Source organism: Aethalodelphis obliquidens, unplaced genomic scaffold (genome assembly GCF_003676395.1).
Source record: "Aethalodelphis obliquidens isolate GAN/ISIS:26980383/991018 unplaced genomic scaffold, ASM367639v1 scaffold7, whole genome shotgun sequence".
NCBI lineage: Eukaryota > Metazoa > Chordata > Mammalia > Artiodactyla > Delphinidae > Aethalodelphis > Aethalodelphis obliquidens.
This window is the reverse complement of record NW_020837951.1, coordinates 22477056-22498857: the sequence shown is the minus strand read 5'-3', so window position 1 is coordinate 22498857 and position 21802 is coordinate 22477056. Positions and strand designations below refer to the sequence as shown.

At 37.4% G+C, this 21802-nt stretch overlaps 1 protein-coding gene across 6 annotated transcripts in view; it reads left to right on the top strand.

Moving 5' to 3' along the window:
• The window catches only part of MUSK (muscle associated receptor tyrosine kinase), a 91815-nt gene that overhangs the window by 29522 nt on the left and 40491 nt on the right, over positions 1 to 21802 (top strand). For 3 of the 6 annotated variants that reach the window (XM_027105983.1, XM_027105980.1, XM_027105979.1), the window contains exon 6: positions 18986 to 19015. The exons of the other annotated variants lie outside the window; for them this stretch is intronic. In XM_027105983.1, coding sequence (XP_026961784.1) covers positions 18986 to 19015 — 30 coding nt within the window. The remainder of the gene's footprint in view (positions 1 to 18985; positions 19016 to 21802) is intronic. 6 annotated transcript variants of the gene reach the window in all.

Here is a 21802-nt window from a genome sequence, read left to right as displayed (position 1 = left end):
CAGAGAGGCAGTAGGTAGTTCATTTCCCTTATTTATTCCAGATATTAGACCGTTAGGTCAACACTCAAAAATTTGAAACGAGAAAAAAAATGTTCCTTTGTATAACAGGTCATATTCCATCTATAGCCCATCAATTAACCAAAACCGACTAAAGTCACTATAATACTAAAACAATAGGATATCATTTTAGAACGTCTTCTTGGCTTGGACAATTCTCCCTTGTTTATAAATTTGAAGATATTCATTTTATCTTTTTTCAGCATAAAAGACGTGTCTTAAAAATGTATCAAAAAGAAAAGAAAAAAAGTAACTTCTTTCCAATTGTATTGTCACAAAGGGTTGAGAAAAATATAATACTGGCTCAAAATGTATAACCCCAAACGGTCCTACTTCTATGAGTTACATTGTCAAAATATTTTCCGTTTTTTAAAGTGTTCCTTTAAGTCAATTAATCCAACAACTGGTTGTGAAATATCTTCACTGAGAAATCAGAATCCAGGTCGAGCTAGGGATTCTATCCATTTGGTCCTCAGCTCCTTCTTGACCTAAAATTATAACATATTTTGCTTAAAAATAGAAACTACCAGCATGCCTATACGGGGTGAGTAAACTGAGTACAAAACTCTTCCCAGCTCCTCCTGTTACAGGCCTTAGAATTAACCTCTCTGGCTCTCAGTTTTCTTATCTGCAAAGTGGGGTTTGTTGTGAGTATTCAATGAGATAAGTTAGTATTTAGGTAGTATTTAGCAGAGTGTCTGACGCTTTGTAAAACTCAGTAAATGTTGACTATAAGAGTTATCACTTCCTTTTCTGTTATCTGATTGATAAAGTGATTGTCACACACTGGCACAAATTATAGTTCAGCTGGGGAAGACTTCACAGCTTCCCCATAGCTTACTTTGATGTCACCCTACTCTTAGGCCAAAATCGAGCCTTTCCTACATTTCTTCCTTCTCAATCATACAGTTTTCTATTAGCTCCTTTAAGATTATCTTTATTTCCTAGCTAGACCTTCTTCTCACCGCTTTAATGATCTCATTTCAATTAACTGTTCATGGATAGGAATGAGGTTGGAGGGAATAGTGGTTGTCAGATGTAAAAAGAATATATCTTTCGCACAGCTGCTAGAATTTAATATCTTTTAAATTATCAGTGCTATTTAAAGCTCAGAATGCAACAACCACCTGATGTAACTTATTGAGTGAAAATTAAATAAACATACAAACACACTCAGTCCCACTTTCAGACACAGTGAATGTCTGCCTAGATCCAGTGTTTCCTTGAACTATATGTGGAGGGATACAGAACCAATGTTATCCATTTGTGTACAATATCATAAATATTTCCCTCTTCAAGGTATGAAATATGAGCCCACTGAATTATAACATCAAATACTGATTGTTTAGGTTACTGTCTTCAAAGATATTGAAGCCATTTGGTTTAGCTTTGGCCTAGAGATAATTATCACAGATCTCATTAGTTGGAGTTCAATTACACAGTTTGGTCTTGCCTTGCCATTTAGTTTTGTATCATGCCTATCAGTAAAACTGAACACTCTCCTTTCTTCCAAACACTGAAACGATCATGTACATTGTGTTAGTAATTAATATATGCTAGAGGTTTTATTAAACTTGCTAGTACTGAGAGCTCATAATATCATTTAAAGTTACTCTACCAGTAGGTAAGATGCTCATTTTAGCACACATGTCTATTTCTACTCCATTTTAATCCTTATTAGTCAATAGACACGAAAATATGTGACATGCTTAGCACAGCTGCTGGTATATAATATGCATTTAGTAAATGGTATCAACTATAATTATTACTATCAGAAGATAAATTTTGCAGAAAATCTGCTTTGGCTATTGAAGCTCTGAAAAATTGGCTTCCACCTAAAGAAATAGTGGAGACATGTCCACGAGATATAATGCAAACATGACCTATTTTAAAGGAAGGGCCAATTCAACCAGCAACTCAGAGCAGGTGAAAAAGCAACTAAGAAGTCACTGGAAGAATCCCAACGTGCCTTCAAATGCCTGCTGTCTTGGCAATGGTGAGGGCTAAAGATGAAGCTGGCCATGGTCAGTTAGGACAGATGCGCATTTGCTATGTATTATATCGGTAACTCTGCAAATTAGTTTGAGCAAATCAGAATGAGAGCCCTGTAAGTGCTAGTTGATGTGGGGCTACATTGAGGGCAAATAGATATGTCAGGGAAAGATATGGTTTGTCTGCCATTGTGAGCTTCTAATGAGGTTAAGCATGCCAGGTCATGGATTTAGTACAGTGTGTTTGCTAAATCCTAGCAGCCATAACAAACATGAAAGAAACACCCTTGGACACAGAAGTAAAGCTAGCTCCCTTTCTAGATTGCTATCCTCAGGCCGCCGGGTCTCTGGAATGGCAATGTAAAGATATTCTACCCTGACGCCTTGCCTTAAAAGATTCAAACAGTGGCATGCAAAATTACTGATGGAACCGTCTAACTCAACCATGACCAAACATGGATGTTTTTCGAAAAGGATGAGCAACGGGATGGCTAACATTTTAAAATCCTAAATGCTTTACACGTATTATTTTATTTTAATTTTCACTAACAGTCACTGAGGAACGGCCTATAATTGTACCATTTTAGGAAACCGAGGAACACAGAGGATAACTATTTCACTCAAGGCTGCACAGATAGAGGCACCTAAGAAATGGGGTAACACTGAATACTGTCTCTTCTATTAAAAAACGAGAGAATCATGTGTGACATTGTCAAGAGTGATGTCAGAATGGGGATGGGGAAGAAGCCAGAATTCTGTGAATGAAGGAGAATAGGAACTGAAAAAAAGAGAGACAGTGTATGCAGACAATTTTTTTCGATAAATTTGGCAGAGAAAAGGGATGAGTCAAAAAAGTTAGCAGTAGTTGGAGGCATCTTTGGCACATAGGAAGCGTGGTTTTGCATGATTTCTCTTTTTAAAAGATTGAAATGTTTAAGAAAAAACATGGACAGTGTTAAAATATTAACGAGAAGGAACCCAGAGAGAAGGAAAATTTGAATATACAGGAGAGAGGTGGAATGTTCAAGGGACTGTGGTGCTTGGGAAGGCAAAAGAGATGTATTCAGCAATAAACTTTATATAGGGGGTGACCGCATGTCCCAGTTTGCCCAGGACAGTTCTGGTTTACACCTGTTGTCCTGGAATAATTATTAATAGAGTCCTTCTTTTACTTTCAAAAATATCTCAGCTTCAGTGGTCAATTATATGATTACTCAGACAGGAAGAAGAAACTTCCTTCCTCATAATAGGAAGAAGGAGAAAAGAGGTGTATGCCAGTGTAAATGAGTTCATAAGTTGGGCAGATGGAATTTGAGAAAGCTCTGTTCTGATGGGCTCTATTTCCTCTCGGAAGTAGGAAGTAAGGTTATCTTCTGAAAATACTTCTGTAAAGGGGGGCAGCGGGATGAGGAGAGTGGAAAGGTTTTAAAATAGCTGTGGGGAATGGGGGAGATGACTCACAGGGAAACTAGGCTTGCTGGGGAACATTCAGATTTTAGCAGAGAACAGGACTATGAATACAGAGTGGCATCAATTTGCTTCATTGCAGGTTTTCCTGCAGGGTTGCTCAGCAGTACAGGTGTAAGTTGGAATAAGTAGAAAGCCAAATCCAAAGGCCAGATATAAGCATTGGAGTTTTGCCGGGAAAGAAAAGAGGGCAAAGGATTTGTGAATATTGGAAGAGAATGCTTGAAATGATGACTCATGGAATCTTTAGGTACTAAATACACAAACCCGGGATTACACACTTAGAACTCCAGCAACACGGCCAACAAGATAATATGAAAATCTTCCCACTACAAACAGCCAGAAATGCCGGGTTAGTTGTACAACTCATACGGAAAAAATGGAAATATTCAGAAGTCAGGAATGAATAGGAATTGGAAAAGCAGAGCGGTGAGATCATGAGCTGGTTGGGCACTGTCCTCCACGTAATGAGACAAGTGCCCACTTCTATAATGTAGGAGATTGGTTTTAAGGCTCTTAAAGGGAAAAAGTCAAGGTCTTGGGTCCCTGTGAAGTGGCAGTTAGCGCTGATACCCTTGTATAAAGCTGAGAACCACTGAAGTGAAAAGATAGGCCAGAAAAATGCTACCCGTTGGCATAGAAACACAGAGGCTTGTCTTTCTCTTCATAAGAATAGCCAATATTCATTCTTCATAAGAATGAATAGCCAACACTCAGGACAGTATCTCAATTAGATTTGCTTTTGAATTCATGCTGCCAGCCGGCCAGTCTGGGAATCCCCAGTTGGAGAAATTAACATAAAAGTTAGTCCCAGGTCTTCCAAAAAAGAAATAGAGATGGCCAACAGGCACATGAAAAGATGCTCAATATTGCTAATTAATAGAGAAATGCAAATCAAAACCAAAATGAGGTATCACTTCATACTGGTCAGAATGTCTATTATCAGAAAGTCTACAAATAATAGATTAGAGAGGGTGTGGAGAAAAGGGAGCCCTCCTACACTGTTGGTGGGAATGTAAATTGATACAGCCACTATGGAAGACAGTATGAAGGTTCCTTAAAAAACTAAAAATAGAGCTACCATATGATCCAGCAATCCCATTCCTGGGCATATATCCAGAAAAAATGAAAACTCGAATTCAAAAAGATGCATGCACCCCAATGCAGCACTATTTACAATAGCCAAGACATGGAAACAACCCAAGTGCCCATAAACAAATGACTGGCTTAAGAAGATGTGGTATATATAGAACGGAACATTACCTGGCTATAAAAAAAGTGAAATATTGTCATTTGCAGCAACATGCATGGGCCTAGATGATATTATACTTAGTGAAGTAAATCATTCAGAGAAAGACAAATATGTGGAAAGACATATGTGGAATCTAAAAAATAATACAAATCAATCAACATACCCAACAGAAACAGATTCGCAGACACAGAAAACAAACTTATGGTTACCAAAAAGGAGAGGGAGAGAGGGAGGGACAAATTAGGAATGTGGGATTAACAGATACAAAAAAATACATAAAATAGATAAGCAACAAGGATTCACTGTATAGCACAAGGAATTATATTCAATATCTTGTAATAAGCTGTAATGAAATATAATCTGAAAAAAAAAGCTGAATCACTTTGCTGCACACCTGAAACTAATACAATATTTTAAATAAACCATACTTTAAAAGAAAAATTTTTTAAATTAGTCCCTGGTCAAAAATTTAACAACAAAAACGCTGAAAAAAGAAACACCTTACAGAGGTTACATAGGGTTTTCATAGGTAAAGCCACAATGAGGATGAGTTCACAATACAAAATTATCGCATCCACAGGAAACACCCCGCCTTGAGTGAGAATTAGCTGACACAATATACAAAGTGATTTAAATCCCAGGAAATTCGATTAACAACACAATATAATAGATACTCTAAAATAAATATGTTTAAACTAAAGACACAAAAGGAGGAACAACAAAAAAGTAAGATACATTAGGAAGAAGAAAGACAGTTCTGATAAAGAATTAAATATAATTTTAACAAATGAAAAAGATAATGGTTAAAATTCAGTGGCTGAGTAATGGCATATTAGAGATAAAGAGATAATTCACACATTAGAAGTCAGCTCTTCAGAATTAAGAATTCAGTGCAGAGAAATGGGAAAGATGAAATTGAATTTAAGAAATAATTAAGGATAAAAAAAGAAATAATTAAGGATATAAATTATAGAAAGAGAGAATAGAGAAATATAAGAGAAGCTATACTCAAAAGCATGATGCCTGAGAACTTGCCAAAATTGATGAAAACTTAAATCTTCAAGTACGAGATGTACACCAAGTCCCAATAGTAAAAATAAAGAGCAGATACAGAAATATTTGCACACCCAGACACATTATAATGAACCAAAGACAAAAAGGTGACGTTAATTATTAAAGAAAAGACAGATTACTTACAAAGAACATCAATTAGAATAACAACAATTGACAGGGTGTGGGAAACCAGCACTTGCAATTATTCTTATAATTTGGTGTAGCCTAGTAGATATGTTTTTTGTTTTTAATAACCATCAAACTTTAAAATGTGTATAGATTTGTCTCAATAATTTAACTTCTAAAAATTTATCTAAGGGAATTCTTTACAGAAGTATATACTCAAGATTATCACAAAGTTGTTTATAATAGTAAAGTTTTTTAAATAATTTAAATTTGCATCAATAGGAGACTGACATAATATGTGATGAAATTCTGTGTGACCATTAAAAAGGATGAAATCGATCTATATGTATTAATTTCTAAGACTTTCCACCATATATGTGACTTGCGTCTGTTTCCTGTCTCTGAATCTCATTTTCCTCATCTCTAAAACAGGGGTAAAAATAGGACCTACCTCTTAGGTTTTTGCAGTGATTACATGAATTAATACTGGCACACAGTAAGCACGATATATTTGCTGTTTTTATTAGTAGTAATTTAATTAATACTTACATAGTGCTTACCATGTACAAGGCAATATCCTATTTCTTTAGAAATATTAACCCATTAGAAATATTAATGTGTTCATAAGTGAAAAAATAAGTTAAAGAACAGTATGTTATATATTATACACTGGAGTATAAATGCCAAATTGTTGATAATCATCATCTCTGCATATAGAATTACATGGGGGGGTGGTAACCTTCCATAATATACTTTATATAGCTTTATACTTTCTGAACTTTTATAAAGAGACCTTTATAATGAGGAAGAATTAATGCTTGTATTTATACTTTGGAAAAAATGACTTCTTCCAAATACTACACTATTTTAATCAAGTGACATCAACCTTTCTGTTCATTGGTTTTACATATTATTGTTGTAGCTCTGTTGCTCCATTCTGCTCTAGAACAAACTCAGGGATGGGAAAAGTTTTGTCAAAGGCAATGGATCCCTACGTTGATTAGATATTCACAACTCTTGCCTAGTGGCTGAAGAACGTCTACGGTGGGATCATGATAAACAGAACACGGAAGCTGCCATTTCCTTAGGGAGGGAATTAACCCGTAAAGACAGTAAGTTGAGGAAGTAAGGGAGTGGGAAGTGAAAAGGTTCAGAGAGTGGTAGCTACTGGTGAATTCTCTCCTCGTTTGACTCTTCTTTCTTGATTATGGGCAGAAGCCTGGAATTTATGATTCTGTAGTAGCTTGGAGGATCCAAAGTAAAATTCCATACGGGTTCTGATTTCTCAATGAATATTTTCTACACTTGGTTAGGTGTTATTGACTCATAAAGTAAATTAACAGAAAGTTCACATAGAAAAGTGAAGCACTCCTGGGTGAGAACTATATAGCTATACTGATTTGCCATTGGCAGGGAAGTCTCTGGTTGCCCAAATTCCATAGTCACCTGGGATGCAGAAAAGAGCTGTCAGTCTCACAACGATGGAGGCTCTCCCTCTGGAAATGTTAACCCCTCTCTCGGGTACCTCTGTGACAGTGGGCTTTAGGATAGCCCTCATGGCAGGATAAATGAGGGCCAGAGAAATCTGTACGTCATATTGCATAGAAAATTTCATTTTCTAAATGTTCATTTTAAAATATTTTACCATATTTGGAGTGAATCTCACAGTCATTGGTTTCTTACAACAAGCATTGGCTAACTTTTTGTTTCTTTATTATGCGTTTTAATATATCTGAAATTGAGGTTTGTCTTACCCAGCTTAATGGCAATCATGCCTTGTTTGTGGCTTCTGCCCCCTAGCTAAGATGGTTCCTTAGCTGTCTCCAGATATGAGAATGAATATACAGTTATAAAACAAAGATAAATCAATCATATTGGCTCAGAAAGATTTCCTTATATTTAACTAGAAATGTTCCTTCTGTTTGAGATCATTTCTTTTAATTAGTTCCTCACAGAGGTAAAAACATCATTTTCAGCAGCATAATTCTATGTAGTCTCCCCTCCCCCCGCCGGCCCTGAACAATGATACTTGCTGCATTAGTTTTGGTTGAGAAGAGACAAAGTGACTTCTCAGGGACCTATGGAAGGAATTCTCTTCTAAGTCAAGGGACAGCGTTGTCTCTTTCTCCAATCTACTTCATGTTCTACCTTAGGCATGTGCGCATCCAAAGAATGATCCCTACTGTTTCTCTTCTGTGTCTTTAATTGAAAAAGTTTTGTCCTGAGTACTTCGAAGTACTCAGTACTCCAGAGTACTCAGTGGCAAGGCGATACCACCATGGAGTGTGATGATCTGAGTGGTAGAGCTGAAGTTTTCAAGGAGAGGCTGCTGTCAGGGGAGGCTTTGAATGACCTCTGAAGTACCAGATTCTTATTTTACTTTTCCAATTTTGACAAGAGGGATATTCTCCCTTAAAAAGTGTTTCATAAACACTACACCACAGAAATTAAACACTTCTAATATGATAATGTAATTATTCTTTTTATAGCCAGAAAGAACATGGTTCTGAGTTTTTTTAATCATTGGAAAGGATCCATTAAAAAAAACTACAAATATCTAATTTTCTTATATTTCTCTTCTATTCTATATTTCCCTTAAACTTCCCTTATATCTTTGCCTTAATTATTAATGAAATGATTTATTTATTTGGAGCTGAGGGCGGATCTTATACATTCTGTGAATATCACATTCAGACGAATCCTGCTTTGTGTATAGAAACTGGTGGAGTGTAGAATACTTGAGACCCAAATTAAAACAGATGCATGTTGGAATGGATCGGGCTCCCTGCTAATTGCATTTTCTATTATTGCCTTGTTTCCTCTTGGAGCTTTAAGCCATTAAGGAAAAGGTTAGGCAGAAGGGAGGCTAGAACCAAGGGTTCTCAGTCAGTGATCACCAGTGGAAAGAGGCGGCTGGGCATAGTATAAAGTTGCAAGTGAGAGCCCTAGAAGCAGACCAGGAAGAGAACAGAACCCTTCTACACAGAGGGCTATAGAGGGTTACATAGAGGCTCCTCTAACGTTTAAGCAACTCCTTATTTGCAGGGGGCCTCAAAAAGAGACCCATGTCTCCACACTTGGGAGAGGCATTTTGGGGAGTGAGGAGGAGGGAAGGTGAACCATTTGGCAAACTTGATCGGCTCCAGGGCAAGAGTTTCCCAACACTGAACAGGGCACTTTATTGCTGTCAGCCCCTTTCTCTGCAATCTGAAAAGCTTCACCATGTATCCTTAGGGATGACCTGGTCTATTGGAGGCTTTTGTTGTTGTTGTTTTTGAAGACTTTTGGCAAACATACGCAGTATATAAGATAAGTAGAACTCTAAAAGACCCAAACAAATACACACATAGGATGTCCCAGAGGCAAATGGCAAGAGATCTAACTCTAAGAGATCGGGACTGTTTTCAAAAATGTTAGACTTCTGGCTGTCTTCTTTCCTAGAGATCAGACTTCCTTACTGCATCTAGAAATGTTTACATACATTTGATTTGCTTTTTCCTTTGTTTATGCTGCAGCTCTTAATATGACAAATGCCACAGAGAGAGGTATTTAAACCCCCAACGTGTGCTGTGCTCTCAGTGATTGCAGTCTTAATAAAATTTGCAGTGGCCCTGTTCCCGGCATCAATTCTACCTGCCTGATGCCACTAACAGCTTTGATTTGCTGTCATGAGTACACTGTGCATTTAAAAACCAAAGAAAAGAAACAGGCATAAACCTTCGATAACCCGGGGGGCTATCATGGGGAAAATTAAATCTGCATGATTAATAGGGTGCATGCTCTAAAAGAAGGGTTTGACCCATTGATTTCAACCTTAGGGGAGATTATGCTGCATTCTCATCTAGAAAGTTCTGTAGTGCTTTTGAGAAACAATGGTAAAGTGGTCCTTTAGTTGAAGAGTTGTCAGTAAAGTTCTCTAAGGACAAAAAAGTGTTATATAATGATTATGCACTGAACATATAATACTTCAAGGTGAAGAACAGTTAGGCCCTCTTTAATCGCTTTTAAGAAAAGAAAATGTGGGCTTCCCTGGTGGCGCAGTGGTTGAGAGTCCACCTGCCGATGCAGGGGACACGGGTTCGTGCCCCAGTCCGGGAGGATCCCACATGCCGCAGGAGCGGCTGGGCCCATGAGCCATGGCCGCTGAGCCTGCGCGTCCGGAGCCTGTGCTCCGCAATGGGAGAGGCCACAACGGTGAGAGGCCCGCGTACGGCAAAAAAAAAAAAAAAAAAAAAAAAAAAGAAAAGAAAGTGTGCTTCAAAGATTTGTCTTCAATTATTTAAGATAATCAAATTGATACAATGTTGACATTATATCGTTTGAAATGAAAAGTTCTTGGGACCTAAAATATGCATCCTCTAATTGGAGTAAGCTTTTATTTTCATTGTTTAGGTATTAAAATGAGACGTACAAGTTCAAACATACATTCACCAAAAAAAGGGAAAACTTCTTTCTCTTTAATGCATTAATTCGTCCAACAAAGATTCCTTGAGCAATACACCAGGTGCTGTATGAGACAGAGAAGACCGTGCCATCAGTGGGCTTAATTTCAAAATGTAGCTATTTTGAATTATGCAAAGGTATCACAGAAAGCTGTCAGGACTCTATGGCAATATGGAATTCAAATAATACGTTCACCTGTTTCCTTCAGAGATCCAATATGTGACTTTCAAATTTTAATTAGTATATTTATTTCCACCAATGATAAACTATACAAGGCATGATTTTTGGAAGGAACTTAATGTACTGGCTAATAACATGGGCTCTAGATTTTTGAGAAAACTGCAGAGACTAGAGTCAACCGCTTAAGTTCAAACCGTGGCTCCACCACATACTACTTATGTTAACTTCAGGTGGGTTACTTCGTTTCTTAGTGCCTCAGTTTCCCTACCTGTAAAATAAGGTGAATAATACTTCCTATCTCATAAGTTGAAAAAGAATAAACCTCAATACCATGTTTAAAGCTCTTAGAAGAGTGCTTGGAACAGAGAAATCACTCAAATAATAGTTATCAATATTAGTTTTGATAGAACTAAAGTAACTTCAGTACAACGAAAGCAATGACTTAAGCAATTGGAAAGACGTTTACAGCTCTTTACTCCACGTGTCATCTTTATCCTTGAGGTAGAAGCAATAAAGTTCAATGCAAAGACTAAATTTTTATTTAGAATAGAGTTGATGTTTTATTAACTTTGGTTCTATCAGAAGAGTAACCATCGACTTTAAAATCTGAAATGAGCCCTAGAAGTTATAGCTCAATCCCTTAGTCTTCAGATAAGGAAACTTGAGACCAGAAAAATGATTACTTTGCCTAAGTTATCCAAGAGCTTGGATGTCTTAACCCCTAGACCAGGACATCTTTCATTACCCCATTCTTGAGTCTTTTCTTTTTCTATGTTTATGTTACATAGATCAGTACTCTGCCACTTACTAGTTACGTGAGATTGGATAATTTACTTAACCTCTGCAAGTCTATTTCCCCTTTGTGAAATGGGGGCAATGTGACTTGGAACATAAAGTTCTTAAAAGGGGCTGAGATAGCATATATACAGTGTCTACATGGTAGCTCTTCGATTAATACTGGCTGTTGTTGGTATTGTTGTCTGTTTTTTACATTGTTACGAAGCTGGATGACTTATATCCAGAGAATATTGCTGGTTAGGCTTCTCAAATTTCATAAATAGAATGTCAACATTACCAACTGCTTCTCTTGCTTCCAAAGAACATAAATCTACCCTCAACCAGCAATGCTTTGTCCCTGCATTCTTGGTACTTGTTAGAGATTATAACTTTGGTTTGGCCCCATTGTGACAAGTGATATAAGGATGCCTATCTAAGGAGCTGTATGAAGATGTGACTTTACCGGCAAACTAGAAATGGGCTGTTTAGAATCAAACTGTCCCCCACAAAAAAGTATAAAATCAGGAAAGTCGAGGCAACCTTAGTGCATACCCCAAGCTTACATCATATTTTATTCACTACAGAAATAGCTGTTTGCCAAAAATCTTGTTGAAAATATTGATCATTCCATCACTCGCTGCTCTGCAAAACATCTTAAGTGAGAAATTGCTTTAAAAATTTAGTGCCGGGCTTCCCTGGTGGCGCAGTGGTTGAGAGTCTGCCTGCCGATGCAGGGGACACGGGTTCGTGTCCCGGTCCGGGAAGATCCCACATGCCGCGGAGCGGCTGGGCCCGTGAGCCATGGCCGCTGAGCCCGCCCGTCCGGAGCCTGTGCTCCGCAACGGGAGAGGCCACGGCAGTGAGAGGCCCGCGTACCGCAAAAAAAAAAAAAAAAAAAAAAATTTAGTGCGTGGGAAGAAAACAATGGTCTCTCTTGAGACCATTTTGCACTCCTTCCTGTAGCGAGAGCTATGTACTTTATTTTCTTTTTTGCTCTAGCTTGCACGTATCTCAGAATTCAGTTTGAAGCTTCGTCATAGTATCCGTTACACTAAACCAACAAGAGGTCTCCTTTTCTTGAAACTAATGTGTTGTTATTTCATTTAATTTACTGTCACACCATTGATTAGACTCACTTCAAAATCCTCTATGAAAAGAGATGGAAATAACAAAGCTGATGGACTAATGGAACTCTTCCTCCAAGGTAGTGGTTTCCAAGCATCAGTGCACATCAGATCTTATTTAAAGGCATAGCTCCAGGTTGCATTCCCCAGGGATTCAGATCTGCTGCGTCTCTGTTAAGGTCTTTTAACAATCTCCCAAATGATCCTTACATAGGTAGTCTATGAACTACACTTTGAGAAACATTGATTTAAAGATTTCTACCTGGAATGTCTTCATTCCAGATGAAGCTTAAAATTTTAAGAAGAAACTTAGCTTATTCACCATTAGTATTAGGATAACTTCAAATTTATTCATTTGTTGAGTGCCTACTATATTCCATGTAGTGAGGTAAATCCAAGGTCACAGAGATAAATAAGACATGGTTCATTTCTTGAAAAGTTTTCAAATTTAGTGAGGAAGGTGAACATGCAAGCAAGTAATTACAGTAATTAAAGTTCAATATATTTGCAATGATAGAAGTTTGGGCAGGATACATACACAGGACAGGGGAGACAGTGAAAGGTCAGGGAAAGCTTCAGAGAGGTGAGGTCTCACAGGGCTTTGATGGATGAATGGCAGCTCACGGTACAGATCACATCTCAGTGAGGGAGGGGAAAAGGCAGACTTATCATGCTAGCACAGGCACACTGACCCCTAACCAGGGAGTCAAAGATGGACGAAAGAGTTTGGGATAGTATCTATTGGAGGCGCTATGAAGACCGGAAGGAGCTGCAATTTGACTCACAAGCTATTTGAGTTTATAGTCTATGCTATCTTTCTTGGACATCATTTTAAAATGGGTGTATATCTACCATCTCATCAGCATGGGACCCTACGGTTTGGAGGCCTATATATGGTCCTATTGGAAAATCCAGAATCCCATCTCAAAGGCTACAGACATGTTCCCAAGCCAAGCCACTTTAGACAACCGGGATATTACCGTGTCACTTAAGATTAAGGTTGTGACTCCTGTTTCTTTTCCCAGATAAAACTTCTGGTCAGCTAAAAAATAAATAAATAATTTGAAAATGCTGGTTCTTATTAAACTTCAGTTTCTTTGACTACTGTCAGAGCTCAGGTATCTTCCTTTTCATGCGATTAGGTCAAAATATCATTTAAAAGTAAACGAAGATTTTGATAAATATACTGTAGTTATATACAGTGTTAACATTGGAGGAAACTGAGTGAAGAGTACCTGGGAACTTTCGTATGCTTCCTTTACAGCTCTTCTGTAAATCTAAAATTAGTCCCAAATAAAAACCTTTTGAAAGGGTAAACTAATAACGACTTCTGTCCTCCTCATCAAGCTGTTTAGCATCTCCTCCCATTAAAACCAGCAGATAATTTTTTTTAGAATGAAAAAAGTGAATCAGAACCGAAATTCAACTTTTGACTTACAGTTAAACTTGTCATGTACTTTCAGAACCATTTTAACAAAAATATTCCTAATAGTTGCTCTAGCTACGTCGAGGACTGAAATCAAAACAAGTTAACTCTGTGTGGCTCTTGTCTGATTTCCTTGGTAAACACGTCTTACTCACAGTCATTATTCACCATCCATATTTACAAGCTAGGAAAATGTTATTATCTCCAAGGCCACAGAAATGTTCCCAGCCCAAGCCACTTTAGAGAATTGAAATGTCACAGAGGCAGGCCAGCCTGACTTGGAGGAGAGAGGCACAGTTTGTGAGGGTACCATGTATGTTTTTCTAAAGGAACTTGCGCTCCCATCCCTTCAGAGATGGAGCCACAGTGGATAAACCTCTTTATGCATTGCTCTGCTTCAAAGGGGACAGAAATGTAAACAGTGGCAGCACACCAGGATCGGGTTTCTTTGCTTTAGCCTCCAAGAAGTCAGGAAAGGAAAACCAGGTATTTACTTAGGTTTATCATTACTATTGTCAGGTTTTCTTTTAATGATTGGAAAACAAAAGAAGGATCTGTTCAGAAACAAAGTACCACAGAGCCTCACTGTGATTTCTTTTCAACCACCCCTGAGCCATTTTTTTTAAGTATAAAATTAATAATTAAAATGACCTTTTTTGTTCTTTGGGATGGTTGTCTACTAACAGGCATCTCTGACTCAATAATTCTTAAAATACAATGCTGTATGAGACAAATGTAGCCTATTTAAGAATGGATTCAAATAATCTAATATTGATTAGCATCTGTGTTTTGATAATAGGGCCTGAAGAATGGATTTCTCTTTCTAGAGATTCTTCTCGGATAATTGAGGAATGGATTTAAGCACAGGCTTTTAACACCTACAGAAAGGCTGTTCAACATGATCAATATCTGGGATGCAGCCAGCTAAGGCAGACTGAAATTTAAAGACAAGATAAAATAAAATAACCTTCTACCTCTGAAGTCAGTTGGAAGAACAGCTTTCATCAGTCAGGAAGATACCATAGAGATAGAAATAGCAAGCAAGAAAGAGCTAGAAGACACGGCTTCAAAATTAGCCCTCAGTACCTTCTAGCTGTGTCTTAGTTGCTGTATTAACTTGTTTGTACAAATCATTTCACTTAATCTTCTTCATAATTCTATGAGTTGAGAGTCGATACCTACATTTTCTGCATGAAGAAGCTGAAGTTCAAAGAAGTTGAGCAATATCACAGTTCAAACAGCTAATAAGCAGTAGAATGAGGACTCAAACCCAGAGCCACTTGCCTGGTTTGTTTTAAGGGTATTATATATAACTGTAAGGAAACAATTCTAGTAATACGATTTTGATTTCCCAATTTCTGAGTATGTCCTTAGAAAAAGCCCTAGAATGGTATTCTTAGAGTACCAGAGATTTCCTTAAGATATTGCCTAAGAAGAAAATTATAAATGATGCCATCCTACAAAGAGCAAAGAATGTGCTATTTCAGCCTCCATTGAGACTTCAACTCTAGATAGCCAAATTCCTATTATCTTCTTGGCTTTCCTCACTCTTACAGTCAAAAGAATGGAAACCGTCTCACAGGTCTGCCTGTTTTCTCTTCTGGTTTCATTTCTTTCTTTCTACAAGATCTACATGACCTGTATTATTTAACCAAATATATTCCTTTTATTTCCGCCAGAGAACCTTGATGACTTTCCCTCCTTCTGTATAACAATACATTTCCCCTCCAAACTGCTTCTCCCATCAACTAATACGGTGAACTGAGTAGGAAAAAGTTAATTGACCTTAGAATCAAGTCATATTTACTCACTCTCGTACACACACACATATTCAAAATCGGGGAGATAGACCTTAATAAAAGCAAATATAGAAATGAGTATTGGGTATTCAGGACTTTCAGTGGAACCAATGACCTGTTTTATTATATGAACGCAAATAAAAACTTACGCAAATTTAGATTCATAGAGGTAGAATATTTAGAAAGAGTCTTGCTATTCTTTGAACTTGTGAGACTCTAGATGTATGTTAGTTTTAGTTCCTGGTACCACAAGATAAGAGGATAAATTACGAAAAGAGGGAAAGATAAGAGGTGGTTCAAAAGTGAGCAGTCAGGATGGTAAACCGGGGCTAGCAAGCTTGGAAAAATGGTAATATTTGATGGATTTTTTTTTCTCATTTTTGTCCAGTGGATAGAAGTAGGAACTAGGTCTTGGCGGGGGGGAAGGGGGGGCGGTGATTATAAGGAGACTGATTTTAGTTTGATTTAGAATATATATGTATATATATTTAAAACACAGTTGTTCAAAATGGGTTGATATGATAATGCTGAGTTCCTCATAAACCAAAGTATTCGAGAAAATGATGGATATCCTCTTTCACTTGGATGTTGATTTTATCTCAGATTATTCCAATATGAGAAGTCTCAGATTCTCTGTTCTAAATGTCCTACTGAACAATCCCAAGAAAGCAGAGACGGAAAATGAATCACTATCCAACTCTTTTTTAAAGAATTTCCTTTCTCTACAAGAGACTGTGCTGGACTTTAGGGGAAAAAAAGAAGGCAAAAGCAAAGTATGCTATTCTGCTCCCTCCTCCACCCCCTACTCCCCACCCCCCAAAGAAGATTACAAATCACATTGGAAGACAAGACCGATGCAGTACACATAAGGCAATTAAACGAAAATTTAACAATCAAGTGAGAATAAACACCATGAAACAGAATATGTAAAAATTGATAAGAGGTAAAGCAATCAGTTTAGAAGACAAGAGGGATCGTGGTAGGCTAGGCAAGCAGGATACACGGAAAAACTAGGGCTACAGTTTGACCTTGAAATAACAATCTCATACACTGAATGCTCGTACTCAACCTTAAATAGTTTGCAGGTATTCTTGCATATTTGCCTCTAATGTAAAGTAACCTCAATTGTGTGCGCATGTGTGTGAATGTGAATGTGTATATTAATACCTAAGCATATGGAAATATGTATCTATAAAGATGTATATTTGCATTTGTGTGTAGAAAAAAACTTTGAGAGTCTATATACGAAAGTATAATTTCTGGTGGAACTTCCAGACCTCCTCCTAGGAAAATGGCAAATCTTAGACATTCTTTCATCTTCCGAGTTGGTTCTACATGTCTGGAGTGGAGGAAATGGGTGCATTAGTTCAAAACTGCTTCCGATTCCAAACACATCAAGTAAAATGAACAATAATAACAATAGTAACAACAAGGTGAAAGATGGCAAAGGAAAATCAGCATTGCCCTCGGAGTCTACTTTAAAATACAGTCCAGTAGAAGATCACGGTGTCAAATTAAAAGGAGACTGAGGATTTACCTGTACTTGCTCTAGAATCCTAGTGAGAGTAGTGTAAGAGATGAGTAAATAAAGTTCTCAAAACTTACTTAAGGCCCTTCAACTTTAGTGGAACAAAAGTTTGGAGATATAGCAGCCAGATAATAAAGACACTTAATATTCCCAGAGAAGTCCCTTGCCCATCTCAGGCACTCATAAATAGTTATTTGGCTGGTGGGAAAAAAAAAAAAAAAGGGTTTTTTCTAAGCTTAGAAATAAGCACAATTGTGCTGACGAACTAGAAAGATATGTGCAGCCCAAAGGCGTTCAAATATAATTTTTCAGGTCCAATCTGGTCCAACTATGGACCTTTATTTATTTATTCTGATTAAGATCTGTGTGGCAAACAGGGAATCTCTGCAGTTTTCAAGTGTCCAGATGACCAGTTTTTAGCATGGAAAAAAACTCATTTTTAGCCAACATGACCTTGATACTTAAAAAAATAAAATAAGAATGTGCCACGGACTTGATTGGTGGAGGGAGGGAAAGCTCAGAGTAAAATCTAACTGGGAAATTATAAGTTCACTTAAATTTAAGAGTACTGGGTATTAAGTACCAAAATGAGGCCTTCTCACTGCGATGCTAGGTTAGAACAGAAGATTTGGTGTCTGAAAGTTGGAGTGGCATTTCTGGGTCTGCATCTGCAGCAAATCTGTGAGTCTCAGATTCCTTGTCTGGAAAATGGGCTGAATGATATCCATCATGTACAACCACAGAGATATGGTGAGGATTAAGTGAGATAATGTACAATGTGTGTGAAAGTCTCCATAATCTGAAAAGAATTATACCAATGTATTCTTATCATTAAAAGTAGTTAACAATAGCATTGCCATTTTATACTAAAAACAAATATTGTACTTGGCTTATCACTAATTCAAAGAAAGGTCTATTCTAACTATACTCCAATAAAATTAAAATATTTTTTAAACAACAAAGAAAGGTCTAAATTGACATGAAAAAATAAATCTTCATGATAGAATAATAGAGCTTCATGTGGGCTCTACATCTGATACAGTTGTATTAAACATTTTGGAACAATTAATTTGGTGGTTGTCTCTTTTCTAGGATTTTTAAAATTCTAAAAATTCTCAATTCCGTATACCCAATTTAGATATTTTGATATTTTTCTTTGTAGCTTGCTTTACTGCTTTTTTCCTGAAAGAGAATGACTTGCTCCTCTCTGCTCTCTGAGCAGCCTCTGGGAATTGATACAGAGGAGAGAATCTCTGTTGGTTGTAGGCTCCGTTCTGCAGACACCCCCTAATCCTCTGTTTACCACAACATGAGTCTATTACCATAGAAATGATAGCTGAGATCCCAGATTCAACATCACTGACTTCACAGCAGGGCCTCGTAAGTGGAGAAGCCACGCTGACGAGGAGAAGCACAATCACTACTACTATTATCAGAAGAGTAGACAGTCCGTGGCCTTGAAAGAAAGGGTAATTGTCAACATCGCAATAAAAACGCATGAATGAGCTGCGTTGCTGGGATATGTTGTAGTTCATTTTCTGTGTAATACTGCCTGACTAAAAGTAATGAATTGAAATTTTATGTCATTTAATAGTTTGCTTTTAAAAGGCCAGCAGTTTCACTTGATTGCATTTGTCTCTCATTAAGAAACAAGCAGATTCTAATTCATCTTTACAGCGCTGTTTCAGTGCTCAAAGGTTTCCCTTTTCATGATGCGTTGTTTTTGTTTGTGTTTGTTTGTGTGTCTTGTTTCTATTAATAGAAGAGAGTGAACCTGAGCAAGATACTAAAGGTATTTTTTTTTGCTTTCTGCACTGCTTCTTTTTAAATGTATGGTTCGATTCAACTGTTTATTTCTCTGACTTTGTAAACTCTGAGTGCCACGATTTTGTAAGGAAATAACAAACGATGTACGGGGAATATTAATTCAGCATTTAACAGTGTTATTAGATGGGCTGCCTTATTACATAATATAGTTATTGAGCACTTACTTTTATTAAGAAAAGTTTGAATCGACAGAAATGTTTAAACTTTGTACCCCAAACTCTGAAAATGCAAACAAAATGAAATGACGTCAATCAGCATGAGAATATAAATCTCACACAGATTGGAATAGAAAGATCCTCTGACCAAAAGCCTTGGGGGGACAGGAGGTGAGGGTGTTACAATCTTCGGAGATTTGTAAAAATGTCAAGGTGCCAGCTTAGGTTTTTACTGTCATTACTTGAAGTGGACAAGTATTATGCAAGTGCTCCAAACCAAACCAAATCAATCATACTGTTCTAATATAACTTTTGTGTATTTTGGATGAAATTCACAAGTTCTCATACAATACAGTTTGGCTCTAGGAATAAATCCTAGGGTGGTATTCGTTGAAATAGCACCTCCTTATCTTAGTATTTCAAATAAGGTATCCTCGATGTTTTCCTATTTCTAAATATCACGCTGCTTATAACTAAATTTAGATAAAATTATTTCACCTGCTCCTGTGTGGTTTGGGGGGGTTTTGTTTGTATTTTAGTTTTTGTTTTGCTTGTTTTCAATTTACTCCTGTCAGTGCTGGTTTGAATCAAGTAGCCTCAAAGACCTCTTTAAGGGAAGCTAGAAAATTAGAAAGAAGGAAGAGAACGAAAGAAAAAATTCATGCAAACTTATTGTGTCCTTTGAAATAATTGCTCAGAAATAGAACTTATAAGGGACTTCAGTATTCTTCTGGTCCTACTCGCTTACCAAGAAAAGAGAGGCAATTCATCTCAAGCCAAACTGCTTATTAATTTCAGGATTTAACTTGGGTCCCCCACCTGTTAGGCTTTCCATTACCCCACCAGGCAAATTTCAGAGTGTATAATGGCCCTACTTCCTTATTACAAATTCAGATTACCCCTTAAAATGGCAACCAATAATAAACTTTATTATATATCTGAAAGTGCTTTGAAAAATGGAATGAGAAAGATGCGGTGGGGTGGGGGGAAGAAGGGAGGGAAGGAAGGAAAAGGAAAGAAACAGAGAGAGAAAGGAAATGGGAATACAATACGGTTATATTATACAGAACTTTGGAATCACTGGCTGCTTAAGCCCAATTTTGAATACAGGATTCTCAACCTGCAGTTAGTATTGTAAACTTACCCCAGAGAAAGTAGAGCCCCAAACTCAGAACTAGATACCATGAGAGAAAACCCAGATTGCCCATGTCTATTTTACATGTTGCAGATGAAGAATAACGTGCTTGGCCATAGGAAAGCAAGTCAGAAACAGCTCACAGCTCACGGTGAATTGGAGAATGATGGATAAAACTATTTGTAGAAAGCAGAGTTGGATAGTTTTTTTCTTTAAAAATCCACATTGAAACAATTGTAAACATTTTCCAAATTACTCAGTAATGTCATGCCCCTTCTATCAAACAGCTCGTTTATGCAACAAAAACACTTCTATATTGTCTTTCATGCAAATATAGGTAAAATAGGGATATTCAAGGGACATTTATTTGATATGAAACCTATCACATTACTTTTAAAATGGATGACTCAGAACGAATTTTCAGTTTGTGGCTGCCGCTAAAACAATGGGAGTTTATTACTGAACTATGTTTAAGTTTATTATTACAGGTATACTGTTATCCATGGAGCAGTCTGGCATTTATTTTTAATGGCAACTGGCTTTATTGTTTTGAATGTTTGATAAATGTGGTGAAATTTCCTTCTCCATCCCTTCACCTTTTATGCTTGGAACTGGTAACAAATACTGATAGGTATAAGAATATTAGCTTCATTGCCGATAAAGCTGAATTGAAAAATAAAGCTTTCTCTTCCTTCATCCAAGAATTGGAGTCAAGTGATCTACTGATTCCTCCCCACAACTCCACCTTTCACCTGGAGTCATAGGATGGAGAAGTCCTGACCTGGAGAACTTACCTACTGCATATTAACCCATACCCTTCTTGTTTGCTGGGTAGCTGGCAGAAAGATGGCCCAGAGAGGATTGAGATACTCATCACATATACAAGCACTTTTCCCCAATCTCACCAATCAGAGGAGTCACTAATTCACTCATTCAACAAATATCTATTGAGTGCCTACCATGTATCATGCAGGGTTCTGGATCAATTGATCAATGAACCGACCAATGATCTGTCTATCAATCAGCTTGTGTTAATGAACAAAGCAAGCTTTGCCCTTCTGATGCTTACATTCCAGGAGAAGAGACAGCCAAAAAACAAACACATCAATACGTATGACATGGTGTGAGGGGGATGTGTCGAGAAAGCATTATGAGAAGACATCTGAGTCAAAACCTAAAAGACATTTGCAACCTTCTTTGAGGGAGGCAAACTGGCAGGAAAGGTGTAAGCTATCTTTCAATACTGAAAGAGTCAAGTTTCTATTTTATCTTTTGGCAGGAATGTGGGAGGGCAGGAGAGACCAGCTTCCCTTTATTTCCTGGCCTTTTTTTTTTTTCTCTTAACCCATCAGACTTAACAATGAAACCCATGATCAGCCAAGGGCATATCTGCCCCCTCGGAGCAGGAGACCAGCAGGTTGTCAGCACAAGCCTACATTCATGCAGCCACCTGCAATGCCAA